The 22,374-nt window shown below is 41.8% G+C and overlaps 1 protein-coding gene and 1 long non-coding RNA gene across 2 annotated transcripts in view; one reads left to right on the plus strand and one right to left on the minus strand.

The window, feature by feature from the left end:
* LOC146516137 (uncharacterized) overlaps positions 1-22,374 on the plus strand; it is a 204,586-nt gene that overhangs the window by 60,897 nt on the left and 121,315 nt on the right. The gene's annotated exons all lie outside the window — the stretch shown is intronic.
* cxcl18b (chemokine (C-X-C motif) ligand 18b) lies at positions 18,944-20,867 on the minus strand. The gene is made up of 4 exons (XM_085162082.1): positions 20,668-20,867; positions 20,418-20,529; positions 20,235-20,327; positions 18,944-19,354 (listed from the first exon to the last, which is right to left on the minus strand). The coding sequence occupies exons 1-4, from the start codon at positions 20,738-20,740 to the stop codon at positions 19,276-19,278; spliced, it is 357 nt and encodes a 118-aa protein (XP_085018208.1). The 5' UTR covers positions 20,741-20,867; the 3' UTR covers positions 18,944-19,275.

Raw genomic sequence — 22,374 nt, forward strand, 5'->3', positions numbered from 1 at the left:
GGAGCCTGATGGAAAATTGCAGCCACACACGCCGGACCATGACAAATATTCTCAGCCCGTTTTCCTCTTCGCACCCAATCGAAGGCAACAAAGCATTAAACTATATTAAAGTGGCAGAATTAAATCCCCCTTTTACTTAATGTATTTTAGCCAGGTGTGCCATTTAACTTGTTAGCCTGTTGCACTTTGGCAGTTTTACAAACAGTTTCTGTTGTTAGTTTGTTTTCAAATAAATTCCACTACAGTAGATTCTAAGAAAACTGTCTGCTTAGATGATCGACTTATTCTGCGCTTATCTGCAAATCTGAAAATGCAGACCAGGAAAGAGGCGACGCTGTTCATGTACTGAGAGATCAACAGCCAACTTTTATTATTTGCGAGTCAATAAATACGAGATCATGGATGGGATGTTCTAATGATGATGCAAGTGGCTGCACCAGCAGTTGCAAAGCCAGTAACCTGCATGCATAACATTTCCCCAGAGACACCCCTCATAGCAGAGCTTTCTGGTAGGATGTCATAGCCAGCAGCCCCACTGCTGACAAGCTGCTGCTTTGAATCCGTTTGTTTTATTTAGTTAGCAGTAGCTGCTCACTTTACCAGCGGTGCTTTGTGGGACAAAGGTGGAAGAGAACGGAGTCATCAGATAATCACCCCTATATGTATTTCTAACTAACTAGCTAGACAGATATGGTAACCTGAGTAAGAATACAATATAGGTGTACTAATATTCACATATACTAATATATACTTGGGCAAGACACTTCACCTACCGCCTACTGGTGTTGGCCAGAAGGGCCGATGGCGCGATATGGCAGCCTCGCTTCTGTCAGTCTGCCCCAGGGCAGCTGTGGCTACAACTGTAGCTGCCTCCACCAGTGTCTGAATGTGAGACTGAATGAATAGTGGAATTGTAAAGCGCTTTGAGGGTCTCGAAAAAGCGCTATATAAATGCAATCCATTATTATTATTATAAATATAGAGAAAATCTGACTGATGAAAATGAAATGGAAGTTTTTGTTAGAACAAACCTGGTGAAGTCTTAAAATGTCTGCATTTGTTTTAGCATCATTTTTTAATGACCTCTAATTTTGCAGTGTGGAAATATTCGAGTAGGATTAGAGAAACAGGCAGCATGAACGCTGCTGCATTGTAAGATCACACTACTCCCCATGCCTAGTAATCTTGTCGGTAAGCAGCAGCACATGCAAATGCACCAACACGCAGGACAAGATAAAGAGAAAAGGACAGGCTTAGAGAGAGAAGCTTTAAACTCTGTGTGTGCATGTGTGTGTGTGTGTGCGTGTGTGTGTGTGTGCATGCGTGTGCGTGTGTGTGTGCATGCGTGAGTGAAAAGGAGAGAGGATCTGTGTTTGCTGCATCTCTCACTGCATCTCAACAACTTGACAGAGGGTGTCAGCAGCCTGGGACCTGAACCAGTGACCAGAAACAATCCCCAGGCAGGCTGTGTTTCTGCTCTCGCTCCACACATGCCTCCACCCTGCCCCCTCCCTCGGTTGTAAATCAAAGCAACGTGCAGCGCGGCGTGCGACTCCGCAGTCGGCCGGCGGTACATCAGGTGGAAGAAAATCCAATTTATTTGATTGCGACATTATTTGCATAGCGAACGCAGCGGCTATTACGAGTATGATTAAAATTAAAACAATCATTTTAAATCTGCTCTTATGGGAAGCCAGCAGAGCCGAAAGCCGTGATTGGCCCCAGATAACTTTAGCCATGCGTGACACGGACAAAAATAACAAAAACAAAAAGAGCAACCTTAGGAGATATCTCCTGCGCTGTGCGTCCCGTGAGGCCGTATCATTCATTTCAGGATGTGGTTGAGCATTCGGAGTCACGGGCCAGCAGCTCGGTGTTTACTCAGTGCTTATGAAGTATGTGGAATCACCACAGCAGCCAGCTCTGGGTTTGCTTACCCCCTTACGCACTTAAAATGACAAGCAGTGCGTATGAGGCCCTGCGACTCCAGGCATCCGCTCAGCACTGAGAGAGGGAGCGAGAGAGCAGCTGGGGTGGATGCACCATCCTTTATTTATGGAGCTGGAAGCAGCCATGACTGACAGCCCGGGCTAGCAGAGAGGTCCAGATCCCTCAACGACCCCCCAAAGCCTCAGGCTGTCTCACACCCAGGATGCCATCACAAACACACATACCCACGCAAACATCTGCACGGCTGTGCGAAAAACTCCATCTCCAAAATGTCACCTTTTCAGGACTGCTCTTTGCCCAACTTTTCTGCCTTGGCCTGACTGCTGGGGTAAAGGCTTTCATGTGTGCTCTGACTGCTTCAGGAGGGCCAGGCGGGGGCTGTGAGCGCAGGACAGCTGTTCAAAACCAGAACAAATGCAGAGAAAAAAGACTGAAAGCGTGTCAGGATGTGCCTGTCGCTTTCATTTTCATTACTCTGCCTTTTTGCTTGTTTCTTACAAGGTACACATGGCCAAATACTGTTGTGGATGGATAGCAGGCAAATTTATCCAAACTCAGTGACTTTGATCTTCCAAAATTAGGAATTTATGTGTAATGTAACATAGCTAAGTTAAAACTAGCTAGCCACAGCCAATTGCTAACTTTTTGGCTACCAAACAGTGTTGAAATGTTAGATTACATATAATGTTAAATGCGACTGAAAGTCAGGCAGAAAAAGAATGCAAAGGTTTAGATAATGAACCTAGTCTGGCCAATTTGGGCATCAGGGGAAGCATATAGTGAAAATCATAGCAATTCAATTCAAGTCAGTTTTATTTATACATCGCCAAATCACAACAACAGTCGCATCAAGGCGCTTTATATTGTAAGGTAGCCCCTACAATAATACATTCAGAGAAAAACCCAACAATCATATGACCCCCTATGAGCAGCACTTTGGCGACAGTGGGAAGGAAAAACTCCCTTTTAACAGGAAGAAACCTCCAGCAGAACCAGGCTCAGGGAGGGGCGGGGCCATCTGCTGCGATTGGTTGGGGATGAGAGAAGGAAGACAGGATAAAAGACATGCTGTGGAAGAGAGACAGAGATTAATAACAGATATGATTCAATGTAGAGAGGTCTGTTAACACATGTTGAGTGAGAAAGGTGACGGAAGAAGAAAAACCTAATGCATCATGGGAATTCCTCAGCAGTCTACGTCTATTGCAGCATAACTAAGGGAGGATTCAGGGTCACCTGGTCCAGCCCTAACTATATGCTTTAGCAAAAAGGAAAGTTTGAAGCCTAATCTTAAAAGTAGAGATAGTGTCTGTCTCCTGAATCCAAACTGGAAGCTGGTTCCACAGAAGAGGGGCCTGAAAACTGAAGGCTCTGCCTCCCATTCTACTTTTAAATACTCTAGGAACAACAAGTAGGCCTGCAGAGCGAGAGCGAAGTGCTCTAATAGGGTGATATGGTACTACAAGGTCATTAAGATAAGATGGGGCCTGATTATTTAAGACCTTATACGTGAGGAGCAGGATTTTGAATTCGATTTAGCAGAATTGTTTGTTTTGGGGAAACAAATGCAGAACAACAGAACAATGGTAACACAATACGCAGTAATTGTCATGGTTTGGGGTCTTTGACCCAACATGTTGGGTTTCATGGCTTTTTGTATTATTATGTTCTATTTGTGTAGTTTAAGCTTCAGTTAGGTCTTTTTGAGTTCTCTAGGTTTCCCTGTTTAGGTTCCTCCCCCACGATGTTGGTTAGTGTCATGTTTTCAGTGTGTCCCTCACCCTTTGTGCATCTCAGTCTCCCTCGTGTTCCCTCGCTCCCTCACTCTTCCTTGTTTACATGTTTCCTCTTGTGTTTCGTTCCATGTCTTCCCCATCTGTCATGCGGTCTACATCTCTCTGCTTCCTGTTTTATTTTGACAGTCTTGCGTTCCATGTTCAGTGTGTTTAGTTTTGTTTCCCCTTGTGGCATCACGTTCATTCGTATCAGTTGTTTCCCCATGTGTTTCCACTTCCCTCGTCACCCTCACGTGTATTTATGTGGCCTGCTGTCCTGCAGGTTGTCTGTTGTTTCACGCCAAGTTTCACGTTTAGGGTTTTTTATGTTAATGTTTCGTTTTCCCAGTCTAGGTTATTGTTTATTCTCATCTTGGTTCGTCTTGTGCATTGTTTTGTACCTTTTCATCAGCCTTATTAAACAAGCCTTTTGTTAAATTATAGGTTTGGGTCCGTTATTCACACTCCACACAGTCTCCTTCCGACGACTGTGACAGTAATGGATCACCATCCCCACAGTCAAGCATGGCGGTGGAAACATTACACTTTGGGGTTGGGTACAGGACAACTTAATCAATTTGAGGGACCGGTGCATGGACCAAGTGCCGTAAAGCACTATATCTTGCTTCCAAACACATATCTGAATGGAAATGCTATTTTTCTGTGAAAAAACAGATTTATTTGAACCCAGTGTAACTCGTATAATAAAATAAAAGATGTATTTTCTGTCACGGTTCTGGGTCAGTTTCAACCCAGTATTTTGAGTTTTGATTGTTAGTTTATTTCTGAATGATTGTTGTGGTTTTGGGTGCTATGATGATTATTATTAGAGTTCTATGTTTCTGTTTATTTGTGTTTAGGATTTGTGTTCTCATGTTTTGTGTGGGTTTAGTTCCATGTGTCATTTTCTGTCTGTCTCTCAGTGTCGAGTAGGGATGGGTATCGTTTAGGTTTTATTCGATACCGGTGCCAAACCGGTACTTTTGAAACGGTGCCAGTGCTTAAACGGTGCTCAAACCGGTGCTTAAAGAATGGAGAACACAAAATTGGTCCAAAAACCTCTCATGTTCAGCTGTTTTTTTGTAAAAAGATAACAATGTTAGCCTTTTCTGCAGCTATGGGGCATATATGGTATCACTCTTGGCTGGAAGCAGCTTAAACAATGGAAAAAACACAAACTTTGTCCAAAAACCTCTCATGTTTAACTGTTTTCCACTTTTTCTTTGGTCATTTTAGCCTTTTTGTCCAGGGTGAAGGGAGTATCTGCCATCAAACAAGAAGACAGCTGCATGTAGCTATGATGGTGTTTGCTAGTTCACCTTACATGCATTAATGTAATAACGTGGTTAGCCTACTCAACGTAAATTACACACGAACAACATTAAGCTACTCACGCAGAGAAGAACGGCTGCTGCTGCATCATCATCATCATCATTTCTGCTACACTGGCAGGGCTACGCCTACACCCGCAGTAGATGTGCTCGGTGTGAGGTCTCGCAGCAAGCTATCAAATACGGCGCATTTCTCGGCTTTTAAAAAAACGCTATGCGTCGCCAGGTGTTTCATCAGATTTGAGGTGTTACCTCCTTTGACAGTATCACAGTATCAGCTTAAAGCACTTGTTGCAGCTGCTGAGTTTGCATCTTTTGCTGTGAAGTACAGCCAGACTTTTGTCCGCTTCGCCTTGGGCGTTTTTAATCTGTAGCTCTGCTCTAAAAGAACGTACGTACCTGGACCCGCCTACTATCCTCGGAAACGTAAAATGATTGGCTAGAATCTAAAGTGTATCACAGCTCAGGAAAAAAAAGCACCGAAATGTGCGCTGCTTTTCGGTCTCGTTACTACTGTTTATGTCAGAACCGGTGCCATCATGGCACCGGATACCGGTACCCATCCCTAGTGTCGAGTCTGCGTCTTTGTGTAGTGTTCTTGTTTCCTGTTTTATTGTGAAGGTCTGCGTCTCATGTGAGTGTTTTCAGTTTCACCTCTGTCTCGTCTTGTTGATTACTCCCAGCTGTGTTCCCCACCTGTGTGTAATCTCCCTGTGTTTCCCTGTGTGTATTTAAGTTGCGTCTTCTGTCTTTATAGTTGCTGGTCCGTCTGTGTATCCACCATGTCTCACCCGTGTGTTCTCATTCTTGTTCAAGTTCATGTTCTGTAGTTAGTTTGTTCCCAGTATAGTTTAGTCCTTCCTCCGTTTGCTATTTGTCCATTTTTTAGTTTTGTGCTTTATAAACCACCTTCTCACCCTTACAAGTATCTGCAATTGGATCCTCCTTTATTTTCCACACGGCTCATCTCACTCGCCGTGACATTTTCATCCTTTTCTGCCCCCCTCTGACAGTCTTTCTGAATTAAAGGTCGAGTTTTGCCAACTAGCAGGTAAACATTTATTACCACCAAAGCTGTAAATCAACATATTCTAAGACAGAAGGTTTTGATTGTGTGGAGAAGCTCAAACATGCTCACTGACTTGCACAAACTCTAAAAAAACTGGATCTGAAATGAAAGTGACAGTCACGTCCTGACATGCTCTCATCCTGTGAGAACTCTTTTTTTTCTCCCCGCTGCTGCTTTCGACATGTTTCTGTCCTCCCGCTCAGCTCGACTCTTTCAAAAAAATAAAATAAAATAAGATGTTTGTGTCCACGCTCGGCACCTGGCCCTGCTGAAGCAATGAAAGCGCACATGAAAGCCTTTGCTCCAACAGCTCTCCATAAATATTGCACTACACAAACATGTTTGGCCAATTTGCACATTTTCCTTTTGTCTGACAGTTCCATCAACAAGCATCTGGGTGGCTTCCATTCACATGAATAAAATATCAGGAGGAACAATATGTGTGTTTTAAAAGTTTCTCTCCATCTGATGCACGGCGTGGATGTGTCGGACTACAGTGAGGCGAGTGACAGCTCTCGCATACCTTTGATTTTATCTCTTTTAGCATTTCGTTCTGTGCGAGACAGTGGTCTGATTTCGCTCGCGAAGCCAGCCTATATATAAACTTCAAAGCAACAGAGAGCGACACATAATATCATGGAAATAAAATGCAGAGTCTCCTTTCAGGACTGGCGCTTGCTGCAGAATGTTTAAAATTTAAACATGCTTGTCGCAGCCTTTACAAAGCGCCTGACAAATTATGAGCAGCAACTGTGAGAACATGAAATGCTTCCCCCCCCCAGATCGAATGCTTTTAATAGCGTGGAGATGGTACACTTGGTGAAGTGTTTGCTTTGTTGGCAAGAGATCACTTCACAGAGCTTCCAGTGGCCTGACAGTCAGGGAGAGCCGTGTAATAAGTGCCTCAACGGCTGAAACACGGAGCAACGGGATGACGGCGCCTTTGTACATCATGTCCGCTGATCGATAAAGGAAGAAAGTCGACACCTTCTTAAGAGCACCGCTTGTCCTGAGACTCGGTGTGGAGTCGAAGAAACGGGGAGGCTCGGAGGTTCGACGGCGGGATTAAAGGCGAGCTGATCAGCAGTTTGCTCAGGCCTGCAACATGCTAATAGAGCAGTGTCTTTGGGAGCAATTTGACTCAGAGACGCTCAAGCACCCGCTTCGCCCCGAGCTAAGATGATTTTTTTAGCACTCAGTAACCCTCCTTTCATCTGCCGGTTTGTGGCTTGTAGTGCGATTGGGGTTTTACTGTGAAGATGCTGAACTGAGGCAGAGAGCGGGCCCGAGATCACATGGCAATTACTGTACAGGGAAACAGGCAGGAGGTGTGTTTCAACAGGGATCAGTAATCCAGCTGATGGCGGGTGTTACAAGCTTTTTGTTGCGAAAGTCTGAACAGATTGTAATGTAACTTTTAAAAAAAACTAGACCTTAAATGAAAAATTGAAAGGATGCTCATGCCAGAGTCCAATCATCACTCATATCACCAAATGATCAGCTTTGACAGAAAGTCACAAACACAAAAGCAAAAACCAGTTCGGCTACAGATGGTGTTTTTCTCACAACATGAAATAGGCTCACATGTCGACCTCTTCAGTGTTTTAGCCCTTACGCTCGGTGAGTAACAGCGGTTTACTTTATGGTCTCGTCATTTTTAAAGAAAGCTTTACTGTCAGTATGTGATGCTGACATATAAACGTCAGTTTTTAATAAACATCGTTCTGTGATCAGATTCGTGTTTGCCTCGAGGGCAGAGCTACAGAAGAGAAACTCAGATCTAGTCAGTTCCCAGATCTCTGTCGCAGCAAGTCTTTACAAGATGTGACATCCTCCGTCGTTAGACCCTCGACTTCTGGTGAGGAAGAACTCCACAAAAAGACCATTTCAGGTTCCCAAAAGGGACGACATCAGGAGGCGATTCATTCTAGAGAGCAGGCTTGATACAGAGTATGGCATGTATGCAGAGGACAGAAAGACTAAGTGTGTGTGTGTGTGTGTGTGTGTGTGAATGGCTGTTTTTTATCCAAGTTCAGAAGGGTTTCTGTGTTAAAACTGATTTTATTCTTCGTTATTTTAGGGCTTAAAGTCCCAAAGAGCATGCAGCATTTTAAAAAAGACAGAAATGCTACAAAGAAGAAAAAAAAACATCTTCATCAAATGACAATGAGTGTTTAAGAGTCACACGAAGGGAAAAAGATGTCATGCAATATGTAAAACCCACAAAGACAAAAGTGGAGCTGAAAAAAAGGTCCAAGTTCAGTGAATTCATCTCAAACCAGGACATAAGCATAAAAAAAAAGTAAATAAAAAAATTCACATGTATTTTGAATGACATCGGCCCTGTCTGGATTCAATTTTACAAACTATGTGTTGTTTAAAAGCACAAAGACTCACAAGCAGAACTTTGTTAACAATTTGATATCTTTGTAACAAGTTGCCAGTCTTCTCTACTAATCGTCTAGAGGCAACACGTTCTCACTCCCAAAGCGTAACATTTTACGCTAGGTGACAAATCGTCAACATATTACGTTTTCGGCTACCCACCACGTTCCTGAATGACGACCTCGGAAAAATGAGGAAATATGAGAACCATATGGACTCAATCTACACATGTTCGCTCTTTTTCTTCAAATCACTTAGAAACACGCTATTTAACATCATTAAAGTCCTGGTTAACCTCAGGAAAAAGGTTATGGTTAGGGCTAGGGATAAGGTTAGGTTTAGGACTGGAATACAGGGCTGGAACGTCTATTACCGCGGCAGTGTCATTGCACTGGATTTCGCCCATAACCCGCCGCGTACCATAAGAACGCCGAAGGTCTCCTTTTGCGTTCCTCCGGAACGCCCCGGGACGTGACAAAACGTCACCATGTTACGCCTTGGGAGTGAGAACGGGCTCCTAGAGGCGTTTATTGAATCACTCACATGCTGAATGCACAGATCCTAAATCTAACACTTTCAAACTTTAATCAGCCATCAAACCAGTGAAAGAAGCAGATGTGTAGATGTGGACATTTATTTCTACAAAAATGAAGAAATATGAAAAAATTAGCATTTTCAGGGGAGATTAATGCAGGGACATTCTTCACACTCCTATTATACAAAGTTTAAAAAGAGAAGCATAAAAACATTTTGGTGGCAGTAAGCTCAAGTGAAAACCACCCCAGTCACACAGGCCTTGAGACTGGTCTGCAACCAACTGGCAACCACCAGGAAAAATGTGTAGCCAACCGGTTGGTGTGGTTGCTAGCACACTGCTGCAGCCATAGTCTGAATGGAAGTGACAGACCTGTCTTCAAATGCTGTCCAGCTGCTGTCAGAGCTGCAATGAAACTGAAAAGTACAAAGCAAAGTGGAAATGGAAAACGTTACCCTTCAAATTAAAAGCTGTGCATGCTGCAGCATGGTTGGCGGAATCCCAACATTTATTTTGAAGGCGAACCTTGCACGCAAACAAGAAAAACAGGCGATCTGCTAGCATCCAGGACAATCTCTATAAGATTTTTGTTCAGCACCTTTGTTTCAGTCAGCCTCCAAGAAACACAGGCAATTACATCCAATATGGCAGAAAACTCCAGAGCAATGTGTCACATGATAAACCTCAGCAGAGGTCTGTGGAAAAACAGCCTCGACTTCCTTGCTCTTGGACTTTACTAAACGCTCTCTCTCTCTGTGACTTTATTGGCTCAGTTTCAGGTCATTCTGAATAAAACATTGAGTCCTTTGTAACTTATGATCATATTACAGTTCTGGCCTAAAGTTTTGGCAGTGGCACTACTGTTATTACATTTTTATTTATTTGTTTGCCAATAAAGGTTTTTGAAACTCATGAAATCCTTGCTTGTTCTTCACTATATCAGAAATACTTAAAGGTAAAGCAAACTGAAGCAGCACAGTGCACAGAAAGCAAACTTTGTGCCACCTTTTGGCCTCGGCTGCAAGCTTCAAACACATTAATTTAAAGTCTAATTTTAAAAGCAGAGAGGGTGTCTGTCTCCTGAATCCAAGCTATGAACTGACTCCACAGGAAAGGAGCCTGATAGATTAAATGACTACCTCCTATTGTGCAGAGTTGGGGGTGGGGGGGTGACAGGATTACTCTAAATACTGTGTGTAGCTACACAAACGATCTTTTAAGCATTTTAACACCTCTCCGTATACATCGTTGCTCTTTTGTCTTATTTGTGCATGAATAAAACATCTGTACTAACCTCAGTTCATTTAGTCTCTTTTAACACCAGCTTGTGCACATTTGCATTGTGTATCAGTGAATGGACTCGAGCATTCGGAGGTTTCAGCTCAGACTCTGCACCAGCTGAGTAACTCAACACATTAGCGCCTCCAAATGGAACCAGAGGGTAACTGCAGGAGTTTCAATGCCAGCTCATTTTATTTAAGTTTAAGTTAAATAAAGTTTAAGTATATTAAGTAAAGTAAAATACAGAATTTCCTTTAGAAACACTGTGTAGGAGACTTAGCATGACATGGGACACTTATGTAGCGCTAATTCAAAATTGCACTCTATTAACCTGCAGGATCAGGTGGAACACACGCCTTTGGTGCAGGATCGATCAGGTCAGAAGATGCCAGCTGCTAAATTTCAGAGTTTGTTGAGGTTTTTGCAGAGATTTGAGGGTTAAATCGGGGTTAGTCACATGTTTTTTATTCTTAAGATTTCAAATAGGTACTAAATAGGATGACATCATTGCATCATATTGAAATATTATTTATATATTTTTTTAAATATTGAACTTTGTACTTGCTTTTACTTTTACTGCATTTATTGTTTGTTTGTTTTTTACTTTACTTTCTATATTCTCTTGCTTTACTTTATGGAGTTTAAGCTGTTTTTTCACCAGCTGTGATCAGTGTTCTTGCTGTAACTGGAATTTCCTGATTTGGTTATAAATAAAGTACATCTGATCTCATTATCTCAGTAACCTTCCTGTGGCATTACTGAAGCTGAGTCAGGCAGTCTGGAGGAAAAACCCTCACACGGGGGTTAATTCATACACATTTTGGATCACGTATGTGCTGCAGATCTAATATATACTATAGACAGATATTCACACATATCTGTATTTCTATCCATCTGTAGTGGATGAAAGGAGACCCATAAATATCTATTTATCTTTCCATTTAAAATAGATTTATGGCTGTTCTTATCATGTGACCCAGTAACCTCTGCACCAATCTCTGCCAATCAGATACCGACCTCTTGTGTGGGCGCCTGATTTGGATCAGCCCAATGAATGGTCATATCAGTTGTTATCGCTTGCTTGTAGTTTTCCAGTAGACGCTTGGCTCTACCTATGAGCTGGGCTGTTACTCACTGTTAAGTCTTTAACCCTTTAAGACCTACCATAGAACCAAGTCTGCCAGAGCTTATATTATATTTTTACATGTTGTGGAGCCATTTTTGGGAGCATTTCAAGTTGCTATACATCAATACAACCATTACAGCCTAGATTTTAATAATATGTCTGCATTAAGTGCATAGTAATTACATAAATTGCAAAAAAGTGCAATAAACTACAAAAAAATTGAAAATCGTTTTTGCTTTTTTAACATATATTTCTAGTTAGAGAAATTTAAGAGGCTTATCCCTCAAAACTGTAAATACAAAAAAGTTGCACAAAATAGTTTCCCACCACAGGAAATTTATTTTGAGTGTCTTCATAGTTTTATTTTTGAAATACACCAATTTTTATACACTGCAGGAAAAACGAAAATAAATATTATAATGCAAATTTGCAAAAAAGCAGCATATGCATCAAAATAAACTATTTCCAGCAGTGCAATATGAGTCCTAAGCATCCCAGAAACCACACAGAAAGTCATAAAGTCAAAGATAACTTTTAAAAACAGCAGTATAGGCTCATGAGGCCCTGATGGTAAAAAACTACATTTCCGCGAAAATGACGTCACTTCCGGTTTCAGGCAGGTCATGCGATAGTTCACGCTGATGGATGTAGGAAGTGTTACAAACAGCTGATCGGATCGGCAAAGCGTGTTTCTGGAATATTATGTTTTTGTTGCTGCAAGTGCTTTTTATGCAGTTTTTGCAAAGTTACATGTGGAAGGAAACTGTGACCGAGGACAAGCTGATGGTATAAGATGTAAGTACAACTCCTCCGGTTTCATATGCAAAAAGAATTATTGCACTAGCTTACGTGGTTGCAGAGCTACAGGGATTTAAAAATAGTTACGCAAAACAGAGCGTGCTGCTCCGACCAGCTTTAAAGGGTTAATGTATGAATCAAACTTTAAACACAGAACAAAGTAGCCAAATTTTTGCGCGTTACCGTCACTCAGCAACCAAGAAATCTGATCAATTCATTTGTAGAGCCTAGACCGAACCAAATGATAATAATATGATACTTTACTAATAATGTGTGAAATTCTGTGACATGTGTGGGTTAGCTTGGTCATCTGGTTTAAGCAGCAAATTGATTCGCTCCAACATTGAACCTCTTTCACCCTTTAAAAGTGGGGAATATTAATCTTGGGTACACAAATCAGCATGTTTGAGATGCGACAGATGAAAAATCGCGTTCAGGACCACAGAGGTTGTGACTCACAAAGGGCCATGGGACCGTGAAGTTGATGCTGCCTGAGGGCGGAAGGACCATGTCTGAGTGAGATGGTGATATGTGCTGATGTGAGCGGGCCTCAGTTTTCTGTGGCCACATCTCATTGCATCTATATAGAGAAACTGGCTTGCATGCAGATGTTTAGCAGGATGCACGAAGTGCTTTGTGAGATCACTGTGATAGGAGCTTTGTAAATAAATCTGATGGTATTTCAGACTGGAAGCAGGAGTGTGGTGCTCATGGACTTCCTGATTGTTGTCGTGCAGCAGAGCAGTGAAGTGGTATTTCTGGGTGTCTGAACATTCATGCAGAGACACAGTGCCGAGGAGACGTTGCTGCTTAACCCGAGAGACTTCGCGCCACGTAGCTTGTGTTTCAGCATGCGTTCGTTGTGTTTGTGTCAGTGTGAGACGATGTGAGAGTGTCCAAATGGGCCGAGCACAGCCTCAGGACCCAGAGAATGAGTGGGCTTATCCAGGATCTATTCTTTCCCACACTCCCGTGCTCTGACCGGGCCGCCTCTGATTTCCCTGGAGTGAAGCGGCTCTGATATACTCCAGCGAACTTTATCTCGCCTGCAAAACTTAATGGTCAAAAATCAAGACGTGTTGGCTCAGCTGATCAGTCGAATGGAAGCCGAGAAGCAGAGCGGGCCCCGGTCAATCGATAACCCACTCAGCATCTCCGCGTTAGCATTCATCGACAGCCTGGCGGGGGATAAATGTGCTGCCTTTATTTGGGATAAGCACTAAATGTTGTAGTCATTTTTTTTACATTAACTCATCAGTCAATGTTTCATCTTTTATCAGCCTGAGGAATGATTTCTATCTGAGATGGTGTGTGTGTGTGTGTGTGTGTGTGTGTGTGTGGAAAATGATGCATGAGAAAATCCATTTAAAATGAAAAGTATAATGAATTGTTTGACCCTAGAGTCGCGTTGACCACAGATTTCTTTGATAAAGACTGTTTTAAAGTGACAGCGCCCCCTATGGGAGGTGTATCTTGTTTCCCTCTTTCGTCCCTATGTTTTCCTTCCTATGTGTCACGCCACGTTTCCCTGAAGGTCATGTCTTTCGTGTCGCGTCGTTGCTGTGTTGTGCTCGTGTGCCCTCGGCTCCTGTGTCAAGCTCATGTGTCAGTCTACATCTCAGTGTTTCCTGTTTTATTTTGACAGTCTCGTGTTCCGTGTTGGTGGCATCCTGTTCATTTGTGTCAGCTGTGTTATCCGTGTGTTTCCACTTCCCTCATTACCCTTTTGTATATTTAACCCTTTAAAGCCGGTCAGAGCAGCACGCTCTGTTTTGCATAACTATTTTTAAATCCTTGTAGCTCTGCAACCACGTGAGCTAGCGCAATAATTTTTTTTGCATATGAAACCGGAGGAGTTGTACTTACATCTTATGCCATCAGCTTGTCCTCGGTCACAGTTTCCTTCCACATATAGCTTTGCAAAAACTGCATAAAAAGCACTTGCAGGAACAAAAACATAATATTCCAGAAACACGCTTTGCCGATCCGATCAGCTGTTTGTAACACTTCCTACGTCCATCAGCGTGAACTATCGCATGACCTGCCTGAAACCGGAAGTGACGTCATTTTGCGGAAATGTAGTTTTTTACTATCAGAGCCTCATGAGCCTATACTGGTGTTTTTAAAAGACTCATATTGCACTGCTGGAAATAGTTTATTTTGATGCATATGCTGCTTTTTTGCAAATTTGCATTATAATATTTATTTTCGTTTTTCCTGCAGTATATAAAAATTGGTGTATTTCAAAAATAAAACTATGAAGACACTCAAAATAAATTTCCTGTGGTGGGAAACTATTTTGTGCAACTTTTTTGTATTTACAGTTTTGAGGGATAAGCCTCTTAAATTTCTCTAACTAGAAATATATGTTAAAAAAACAAAAACGATTTTCAATTTTTTGGTAGTTTATTGCACTTTTTTGCAATTTATGTAATTACTATGCACTTAATGCAGACATATTATTAAAATCTGGGCTGTAATGGTTGTATTGATGTATAGCAACTTGAAATGCTCCCAAAAATGGCTCCACAGCATGTAAAAATATAATATAAGCTCTGGTGGACTTGGTTCTATGGTAGGTCTTAAAGGGTTAGGTCATGTCTCTCTCTGTTCATCGTCTGCTAATCTCCTCAGTGTTTCCATGGTTCAGTTATTCAAGTGTTTCCAGGTTTGGTGTGTTTTAGGTTTTCCTGGTTTAGATTTTATGTTAGTCTCTCCTCTAGTTGTTTTCCTCATTTGGTTTACATTTGTGTATCTGCAACAATAAAGACTCACCTTTTGTTAAATCCAGTTCCACGTCCTGTCGTCTGCTTTTGGGTCCACACCTCATTCATTCCACACAATCTGCCATCGCAGATCATGAAAGAATGAAAACTGAAGCCAGTGTGGAAGTAACAGAAACTGCAGTTCCTCTAATGTCCACTTGAGGGTAATTCGCAAAGTGAGTCAGGCCTCATTCAGCCTTTGACGGTATTTCACAACAATCGTAAGCTGAGTGAATTCTGCAAACATATCTTCACCACCACACTTCTTGTGTGTGTGAGAGAGATGTTTTTTATTAAGTAAAAACCTTAATCCCCTCTGATATCATAGGAGCTTTAAGAATAAGAATCAGTGATTAAGGTGGTAAATGGACTGGTACTTCTGTAGCCTTTACTATAATCTCATTCATAGAAGCACTTTCGTCCATGAACTAGAGCCTAAAATTCACACTCACATTCGTGTATCAACTAATGATTCAGACTGGAGGAAATGGAACCACCAACCTTCTGACTGGGAAACATCTGTTTGCTCTGCTGCAACAATGTGACAAGATGAAAGTAGCTTTAACCCTTTAAAACCGGTCAGAGCGGGCACGCTCCGTTTTGCATAACTATTTTTTTTGCATATGAAACCGGAGGAGTTGTACTTACATCTTATGCCATCAGCTTGTCCTCGGTCACAGTTTCCTTCCACATATAACTTTGCAAAAACTGCATAAAAAGCACTTGCAGCAACAAAAACATAATATTCCAGAAACACGCTTTGCCGATCCGATCAGCTGTTCATAACACTTCCTACGTTCATCAGCACAAACTATCGCATGTCCGCCATGACCTGCCCGAAACCGGAAGTGACGTCATTTTCGCGGAAATGTCGTTTTTTACCATTAGGGCCTCATGAGCCTATACTGGTGTTTTTAAAAGTTATCTTTGACTTTATGACTTTCTGTGTGGTTTCTGGGATGCTTAGGACTCATATTGCACTGCTGGAAATAGTTTATTTTGATGCATATGCTGCTTTTTTGCAAATTTGCATTATAATATTTATTTTCGTTTTTCCTGCAGTATATAAAAATTGGTGTATTTCAAAAATAAAACTATGAAGACACTCAAAATAAATTTCCTGTGGTGGGAAACTATTTTGTGCAACTTTTTTGTATTTACAGTTTTGAGGGATAAGCCTCTTAAATTTCTCTAATTAGAAATATATGTTAAAAAACAAAAACGATTTTCAATTTTTTTGTAGTTTATTGCACTTTTTTGCAATTTATGTAATTACTATGCACTTAATGCAGACATATTATTAAAATCTGGGCTATAATGGTTGTATTGATGTATATCAACTTGAAATGCTCCCAAAAATGGCTCCACAGCATGTAAAAATATAATATAAGCTCTGGCAGACTTGGTTCTATGGTAGGTCTTAAAGGGTTAATGTATTGAAAGAGGCAGAGAAAAGCAGGTCTGCTGTTTACAGAAAGGAACTGTTCCATTTAGATCATTAACCTTACTGAAAACACTGCCTTTAGCTGATTTTCAGACACATAATTTTAGAAGCAGGGTTTTCTTTTTGGGTGAAGTAGATTTGGGGTGAGATTTTGTGAGTGGGGGTGAGAAATTGAGGTAATTGAGAAAACAGTTGGTGCTGACCTTTAATACGGTCAGGAGGATTGATGCCAGGTAAATTTGAGGAAGAGAAATAGTTCAGATTGGGTGAAAAAAAAATTGTCACTGTGAGTGTTTCTATTCTTTCCAGTCAGACGCCACCAGAGAGGCGTCTGACTGTTCTGACAGACGGACAGGCAGAGTCGTAGACGACTGTCTTCAGACGAGGCGTCCTGCAGCAGATGCTCTGCCTGGCTTCAACTAGGCTTCACCTCAGCTAATTGGAGTCACTGAACTGGACCTCTGGAGCCTTTTTAATCTGATTATCTGACAAACAGCTTACTGTGCAGTTAATTGTACTTACAGACCGTAGCAGACGTTTGTGCTTCAGTTTTCATGAGTCAGATTTTCCAGTAAGTGGGTAGGGCTGTCTTGTTAGCCATGTACGGTTTTTTGTATACAGTTATTGCTGTCTGCACATAACAAGCTGACGTTGTGCACAAAGTTGAGTTGGGTTTATGCATAACAGCTAGCTTCTACTTATTAGGGAGCGTAGCTGGAGAGGGAGTGAGCAGGGTCATGCCAGTTCATCCCATAGCTCTCCTGACTACCACAGAAATGCCCGAAAGAAATTTCCAAAAAAAATTGCTTTTAATATGAGTCATGTAAAATTTCTGTCATCATTTGTCACCAAAAAAATAAATGAATACTAAAAAATGCTGTAAAGAGATGAAGACCAGAGTGATTTTAGATGTTTTTCTAGGATTTTTATTTATTTTCACAAGAGGTCGTTTTAGATTTCCAGTATCTACCTGAAAAAGATGTTTATCCTAAAACAGAAACATCAGAGTCCTTCAGATTTTTCTGTTTAAGGATAAATATCTTGATCTATGGCTGTATTAGTATGGACTGTTGAGAGTTAGTGGAGTGTAGTGGTGAAGTCACTAAAATATTTGTGTGTCTGATCTCTGACAGCAGATTCGGAGGCCTGCAGAAACAGCTTTGCATGTAGGGGAGTAATATTTTATTTACCGCTTCTCGTATACAAAGAGTGTAAAATTCTTTGAAGCAGTCCAAATCAGGTGAGTTTCACAGTTATTAAGCTTGAACTATACCTTGGGCTGCAGAGCGTCGTGATTCCAGATCCAAGAGGAGGACGACACTCTGATGCTCATGATTATTTACGAAGGTTGGCGGTAGATGCACCGACTCCGAACTGCTGCAAACAATCGAGAACATCTTCAAAACACAGCCTGTAAATGTGTTTGGTTTGGTGGCTGATGTACATGAGATTATAAAGAAACTTTGATTAATTAGTCTGTTTTTCTAACCTCCACTAAAGATGTACTCCACCTTTCTCTGATTTGGACCCAGAAACTGCCAAACCAGTCCAAACCCTTTTGCACTCCTTTTATGGTCGACTTCCTGGAGGAATGTGCCAAGTGTGGTATGAGGGAGGGGGAGGTTATGTTGACTTTAGTTTGCAATCATGTTTATTCTGTTGATATGACTCCAGATGTTTTCTTGCAGCACAGGGAACTAGAAAGATCGACTTTAGTCCGAGTTAGTTCACATGTTTTCAGAAATCATTTGCCTCAATGTTTAAAAACAATCATATAAAACTTTAACTCAAACCAGCCTCCCTCGTGCTGTTGCCACTAGATTTGGGCCTGATGATTTACAGAAGAGGGGAGAAAGTGACGATCTTTCAATCCGAGCTGTCGGATGTGGATCGCTGCCATCGTTGGATCGTTGCGCAATTGGATGTGGCGACAGATGTTTGGTGGTCTGGTCCAGATGTTAGATTTAGCTCAGTCCTGAGCCGTCTTTCTTTGGAAACCATGGTTTCCAGATTCTTCAACTTTAACACTGTTTTCCTTGCTGCTCTGCTGAATCAAGTAAAAGAAGCACTTTCACTTTAGCCCACTCAGAGTCACGACATCCTTCAGGAATCCATCCCCGCTTCATCATCTGGCCTACAGCTGCTGCTGTAAACAGCTGTGGTCAAAATGCTCTCCTGGGCATGATTTAATTGTTTTCATGCTAAGCCCCCCCTCTCCCCTAGGAGTGCACGGTTTGTGTATGATAACAATTAATTTGCTCACCCTGCAACAAAGTCACTTCAGCGTCCTCGAGTGCCAGCTGCGTCTCCTGTGCAGATAAACCCTGTTTGTTTGTGTTTCGATGCAGAGATACCGGTGCTGAGCCGCAGGTTTCATTATGAGGGTTAACAAAAACCAGCTGGAAACAGACAGGGTGCCAAGGAATGAAGCTTTTTCTGGTGTTTGCCCAAAGACTGGGCGAAAAATGAGCAGGAAGCAGAAACTTCTATCAAAATTAACTTTATTTAAACAGACATTCAATAAAAATGTACAAAAAAAGAAGCAGAATAAATAAATATCAACATAAATACCAGTGTCAAGCAAAAAATAAAGGTGTGTGCCCTTCTTACACAGACTTGCTGCTATATTCTGTTTCTTGTATTTATTTGTATTTATCTGTATTTGTCTCTTTCCTAACAACTCCACAACTTCTTTCTCTTCCGTCTTTTTCCCGCTGGCTCTCAATCGTCTGGCCTTCTCGGCGCCCTTTGCCATCATTTCACAGAGATCTGAGAAATATCCATCTTCATCATTCTTCCTCTCCTTTTCGTGTGTTTCATTTCTCCGTGGTACTGTTCCCGGCCGTTTTCGGTCTGTCGATGCACTCCATTTTGCGTGTCTCGTTTTTGTTTATGCTGAGAAGAGAAAGGGAGGAAAGAAAACTGGGATTAGGCCAAAGGACTAATGGAAAACATCTGGATGTTTGCGCAAGGAGTCACATGTTAACGTGTCCTGAGATTTGTTCTAAAACTCTTTGCATCTGGGGAACGATTTATACGCCGTTCGGTCTGTTTCGTTTTTCTGTGGAGTCAGAAGCATGCTGTGTTTTGCCTGTAAAAGAATCTATTCTGAAGCTAAATCAAACATTTTTAAGTGGTGTGATATTCTGTCCCAGCTCTCTGTGAAAGCTGTGCAGCTGCTGGAGCATTCAGTCTGTGCATGTAGCACAGAACAGGGAGAACGAGACAAGAGAGTCTCTGTTCGATCAGGAATAAATGTAGAAAACACCAGAAATGACTTTTTAGCCTTCTGTGCAGTCCTGTGCTCGCATACAGATATATTACATGGAAAGTAAGAAGAGCATTTTTACTTAAAAGTCATACTCCTGCCTACTTGGAAAAAGTTTAAGCATCAAAATATACATAAATTATTTAAAGTAACAGCAGTCTTTTTTAAAGAGATATGCATGCTGGATTATAATTACTGATTTGTTATTGCAATATCAGTGTCAAAGCTGAAGATGGTTTAATGTCTTACAGCAGATATTTGCATCCAAAATGTAGTAAAATACAACAAAACATTGATCCTGGTTTTAAAACTGAGCGTCACTAAAGTACTTTAAATACTGACTTGAGGGGATCAGGGCCACCCCATCCCCTCCTCTCTGGACACGCCCCTGTCTCAATTCTGAATTCTGTTTTTAGCTGTGCTTCAATTCTCGAATTCAGAAGCATTAAAGAAGAAGCAAAGAGCAGTTAGCTGTGGGTGAAGCGATGCTAATGTTGCGTAGCTCACCTTTCCCAGCATGATAAGAGGCGCTTGGCTCTAACTCCCACAGTGGGCATGCACAGCTTCTGGGTGGAGTTGTCAGAGTTGATCCTGGTTACACTGAGAAAACAGAAGTATTACCATCAAAAATCTGCACAGCTGACAAGACTCTAAAGCTGCAGATATTCAAACATATTCTTTTAAACTTACATCAACTCAGTTTTATCACAGCTGGGCCGCTTTTCAAGGACTTGGAAATCTGATATTTTGCCTTTGACTGCCTGGGCGTTGGGACATACACAGCGTCCTATCGAGGTTTGAGCTGCAGGGGAACGTTTTCAGACAGGTTAGCAAAAGAAATGCAGTCCTACCACTGATGCACTCTAAGAAGTAAAAGCAAATGCATGCCAATAAAGTTTTAGAGCATTACTGCATTACACATTCTGTAGAAATTACTAACCTTGATAGAGCTCCACGCAAGCCGCAGCCACAACAACCAACAAGACTGCACAGTTTCTCTGCGAAATGGCCATTGTTCTGTCGAGAGAGACGAGCAAAAGTCCCCAAAATATCCCTCAGAGGAGAACAAGCGAGAGTTCGAACAGGTTGCAGTACCTCCTTGAAGAGAGAAGAGAGGAGTGAAGAGCTGCTGCGAGCCTCCTCTGCTTTTATAACGAGGGCAGGGTGGGTTTTCCGATAGGCCGTGCTTCTTCCCGTCAGTTAGACTCTGGAATTTCCACATTCATGCAGGAGACATGCTCAAAGAATGCGCTCTGTGCTGGTTTTAAAGAGAAAGGGAGAAAAGTGAAATCATGACATAGTTAAACAGAATCCACATCTCATTACTAACCATAATCAGAGTCAAAGGGAAGAGGTGATTAATGCTTTTTATCACGCTTTGCCCAGGCATGTCCGGGCTACTGTACAGTCATCTGAAAAAGAAAGTCCACGGTCATTTCGTGGAGCGTCGGGGAGCGGGGCACAAACAAAAACCCACAAAGCTCAGTGCACTGAGGCACCGTTTTAAAGAAGAGTGGCCAACATTCCTCCAAAACACTGTGAGTGACTGATAAAGTCACACAGTAAACAGTTACTGCAAGTTATTGCTGCTAAAGTTGGTTCTTCAGGCTGCTGAGTCATGGGTGTATTTAGATCTTCTGTAGTTTCCTGGTAAATAAATGAGGACCTGTTGTCATGATGACCCTTTGTCAGGAGTTGCTGTTCACCTGAGGTTGTATTTACCTTATTGTAAGAACTGCTAAGTACCAGATGAGTTGTTTACAATGCTTTGATGAAAAGAGGGTGTACTTTCTTTTTCACATGAATGTAGAAAGAGTTGGAGGTTATGAGGAAAAGCTGGTGATTGTTTTCGAGCTCTGGGCTAGCAGCAGCACAGCTGGGTTGTAAAATCCTGAGTAATGACTGTTACCGTGTAAATTCTTATTTTATTTGAGGTTAAACTTAATGCCTCCTCGACATTCCTCTGGTCTGTTGGAGTTACTGGAAAGCACATTGCGCTGCACAGAGTAGCGTCACAGTGAGGTGGGGAAAGGAACGTCTCCGAGGAAGACAAATCTGCACCTGTTTCACGAAACACAGTGGAACACTTACAAGGCTGATAACAGTTTAGCGCTCACGATGAATTCACTCCTATTTCCGATGTTTACCAGACTGTAAACATGCCACAGCAGGTACCACCTCGCTCATGACTGAACAGCTCACACCGTGTGAACAACTCACTTTCCCAGAGCGGAGAAAACACATTTCACAACATGTAAATGTCTGTCACTCATATATCTTTTTGCCATTGGGCTCATATCCTGGCATTACACACAATAAAAACATTGAAGGTTACCAATAGGTTGCACTGGAGTTCACGACCGTCATCATATTTCAGTTTTTCAGCAAAACTGCTCATTTCTCCTCGTTGGGTCCGAGCAGCGACTTCTGCGGCTGACGTCTGCTTGAGTCCCCACAGACGACCAACTTTACAGCAGAACTAAACATGTTTTGGCCTCTAAACCTAATTTCCTCCTTTTTTAAATATAATTTTTCCATCTAGATACAGGAGTTAGCAGTGTTGGGAAGGTTACTTTTAAAATGTATTCCATTACAGATTACAGAATACATGCCCCAAAATGTATTCTGTAACGTATTCCGTTACGTT

The sequence above is a fragment of the Neolamprologus multifasciatus genome, chromosome 6 (assembly GCF_963576455.1).
Source record: "Neolamprologus multifasciatus chromosome 6, fNeoMul1.2, whole genome shotgun sequence".
NCBI lineage: Eukaryota > Metazoa > Chordata > Actinopteri > Cichliformes > Cichlidae > Neolamprologus > Neolamprologus multifasciatus.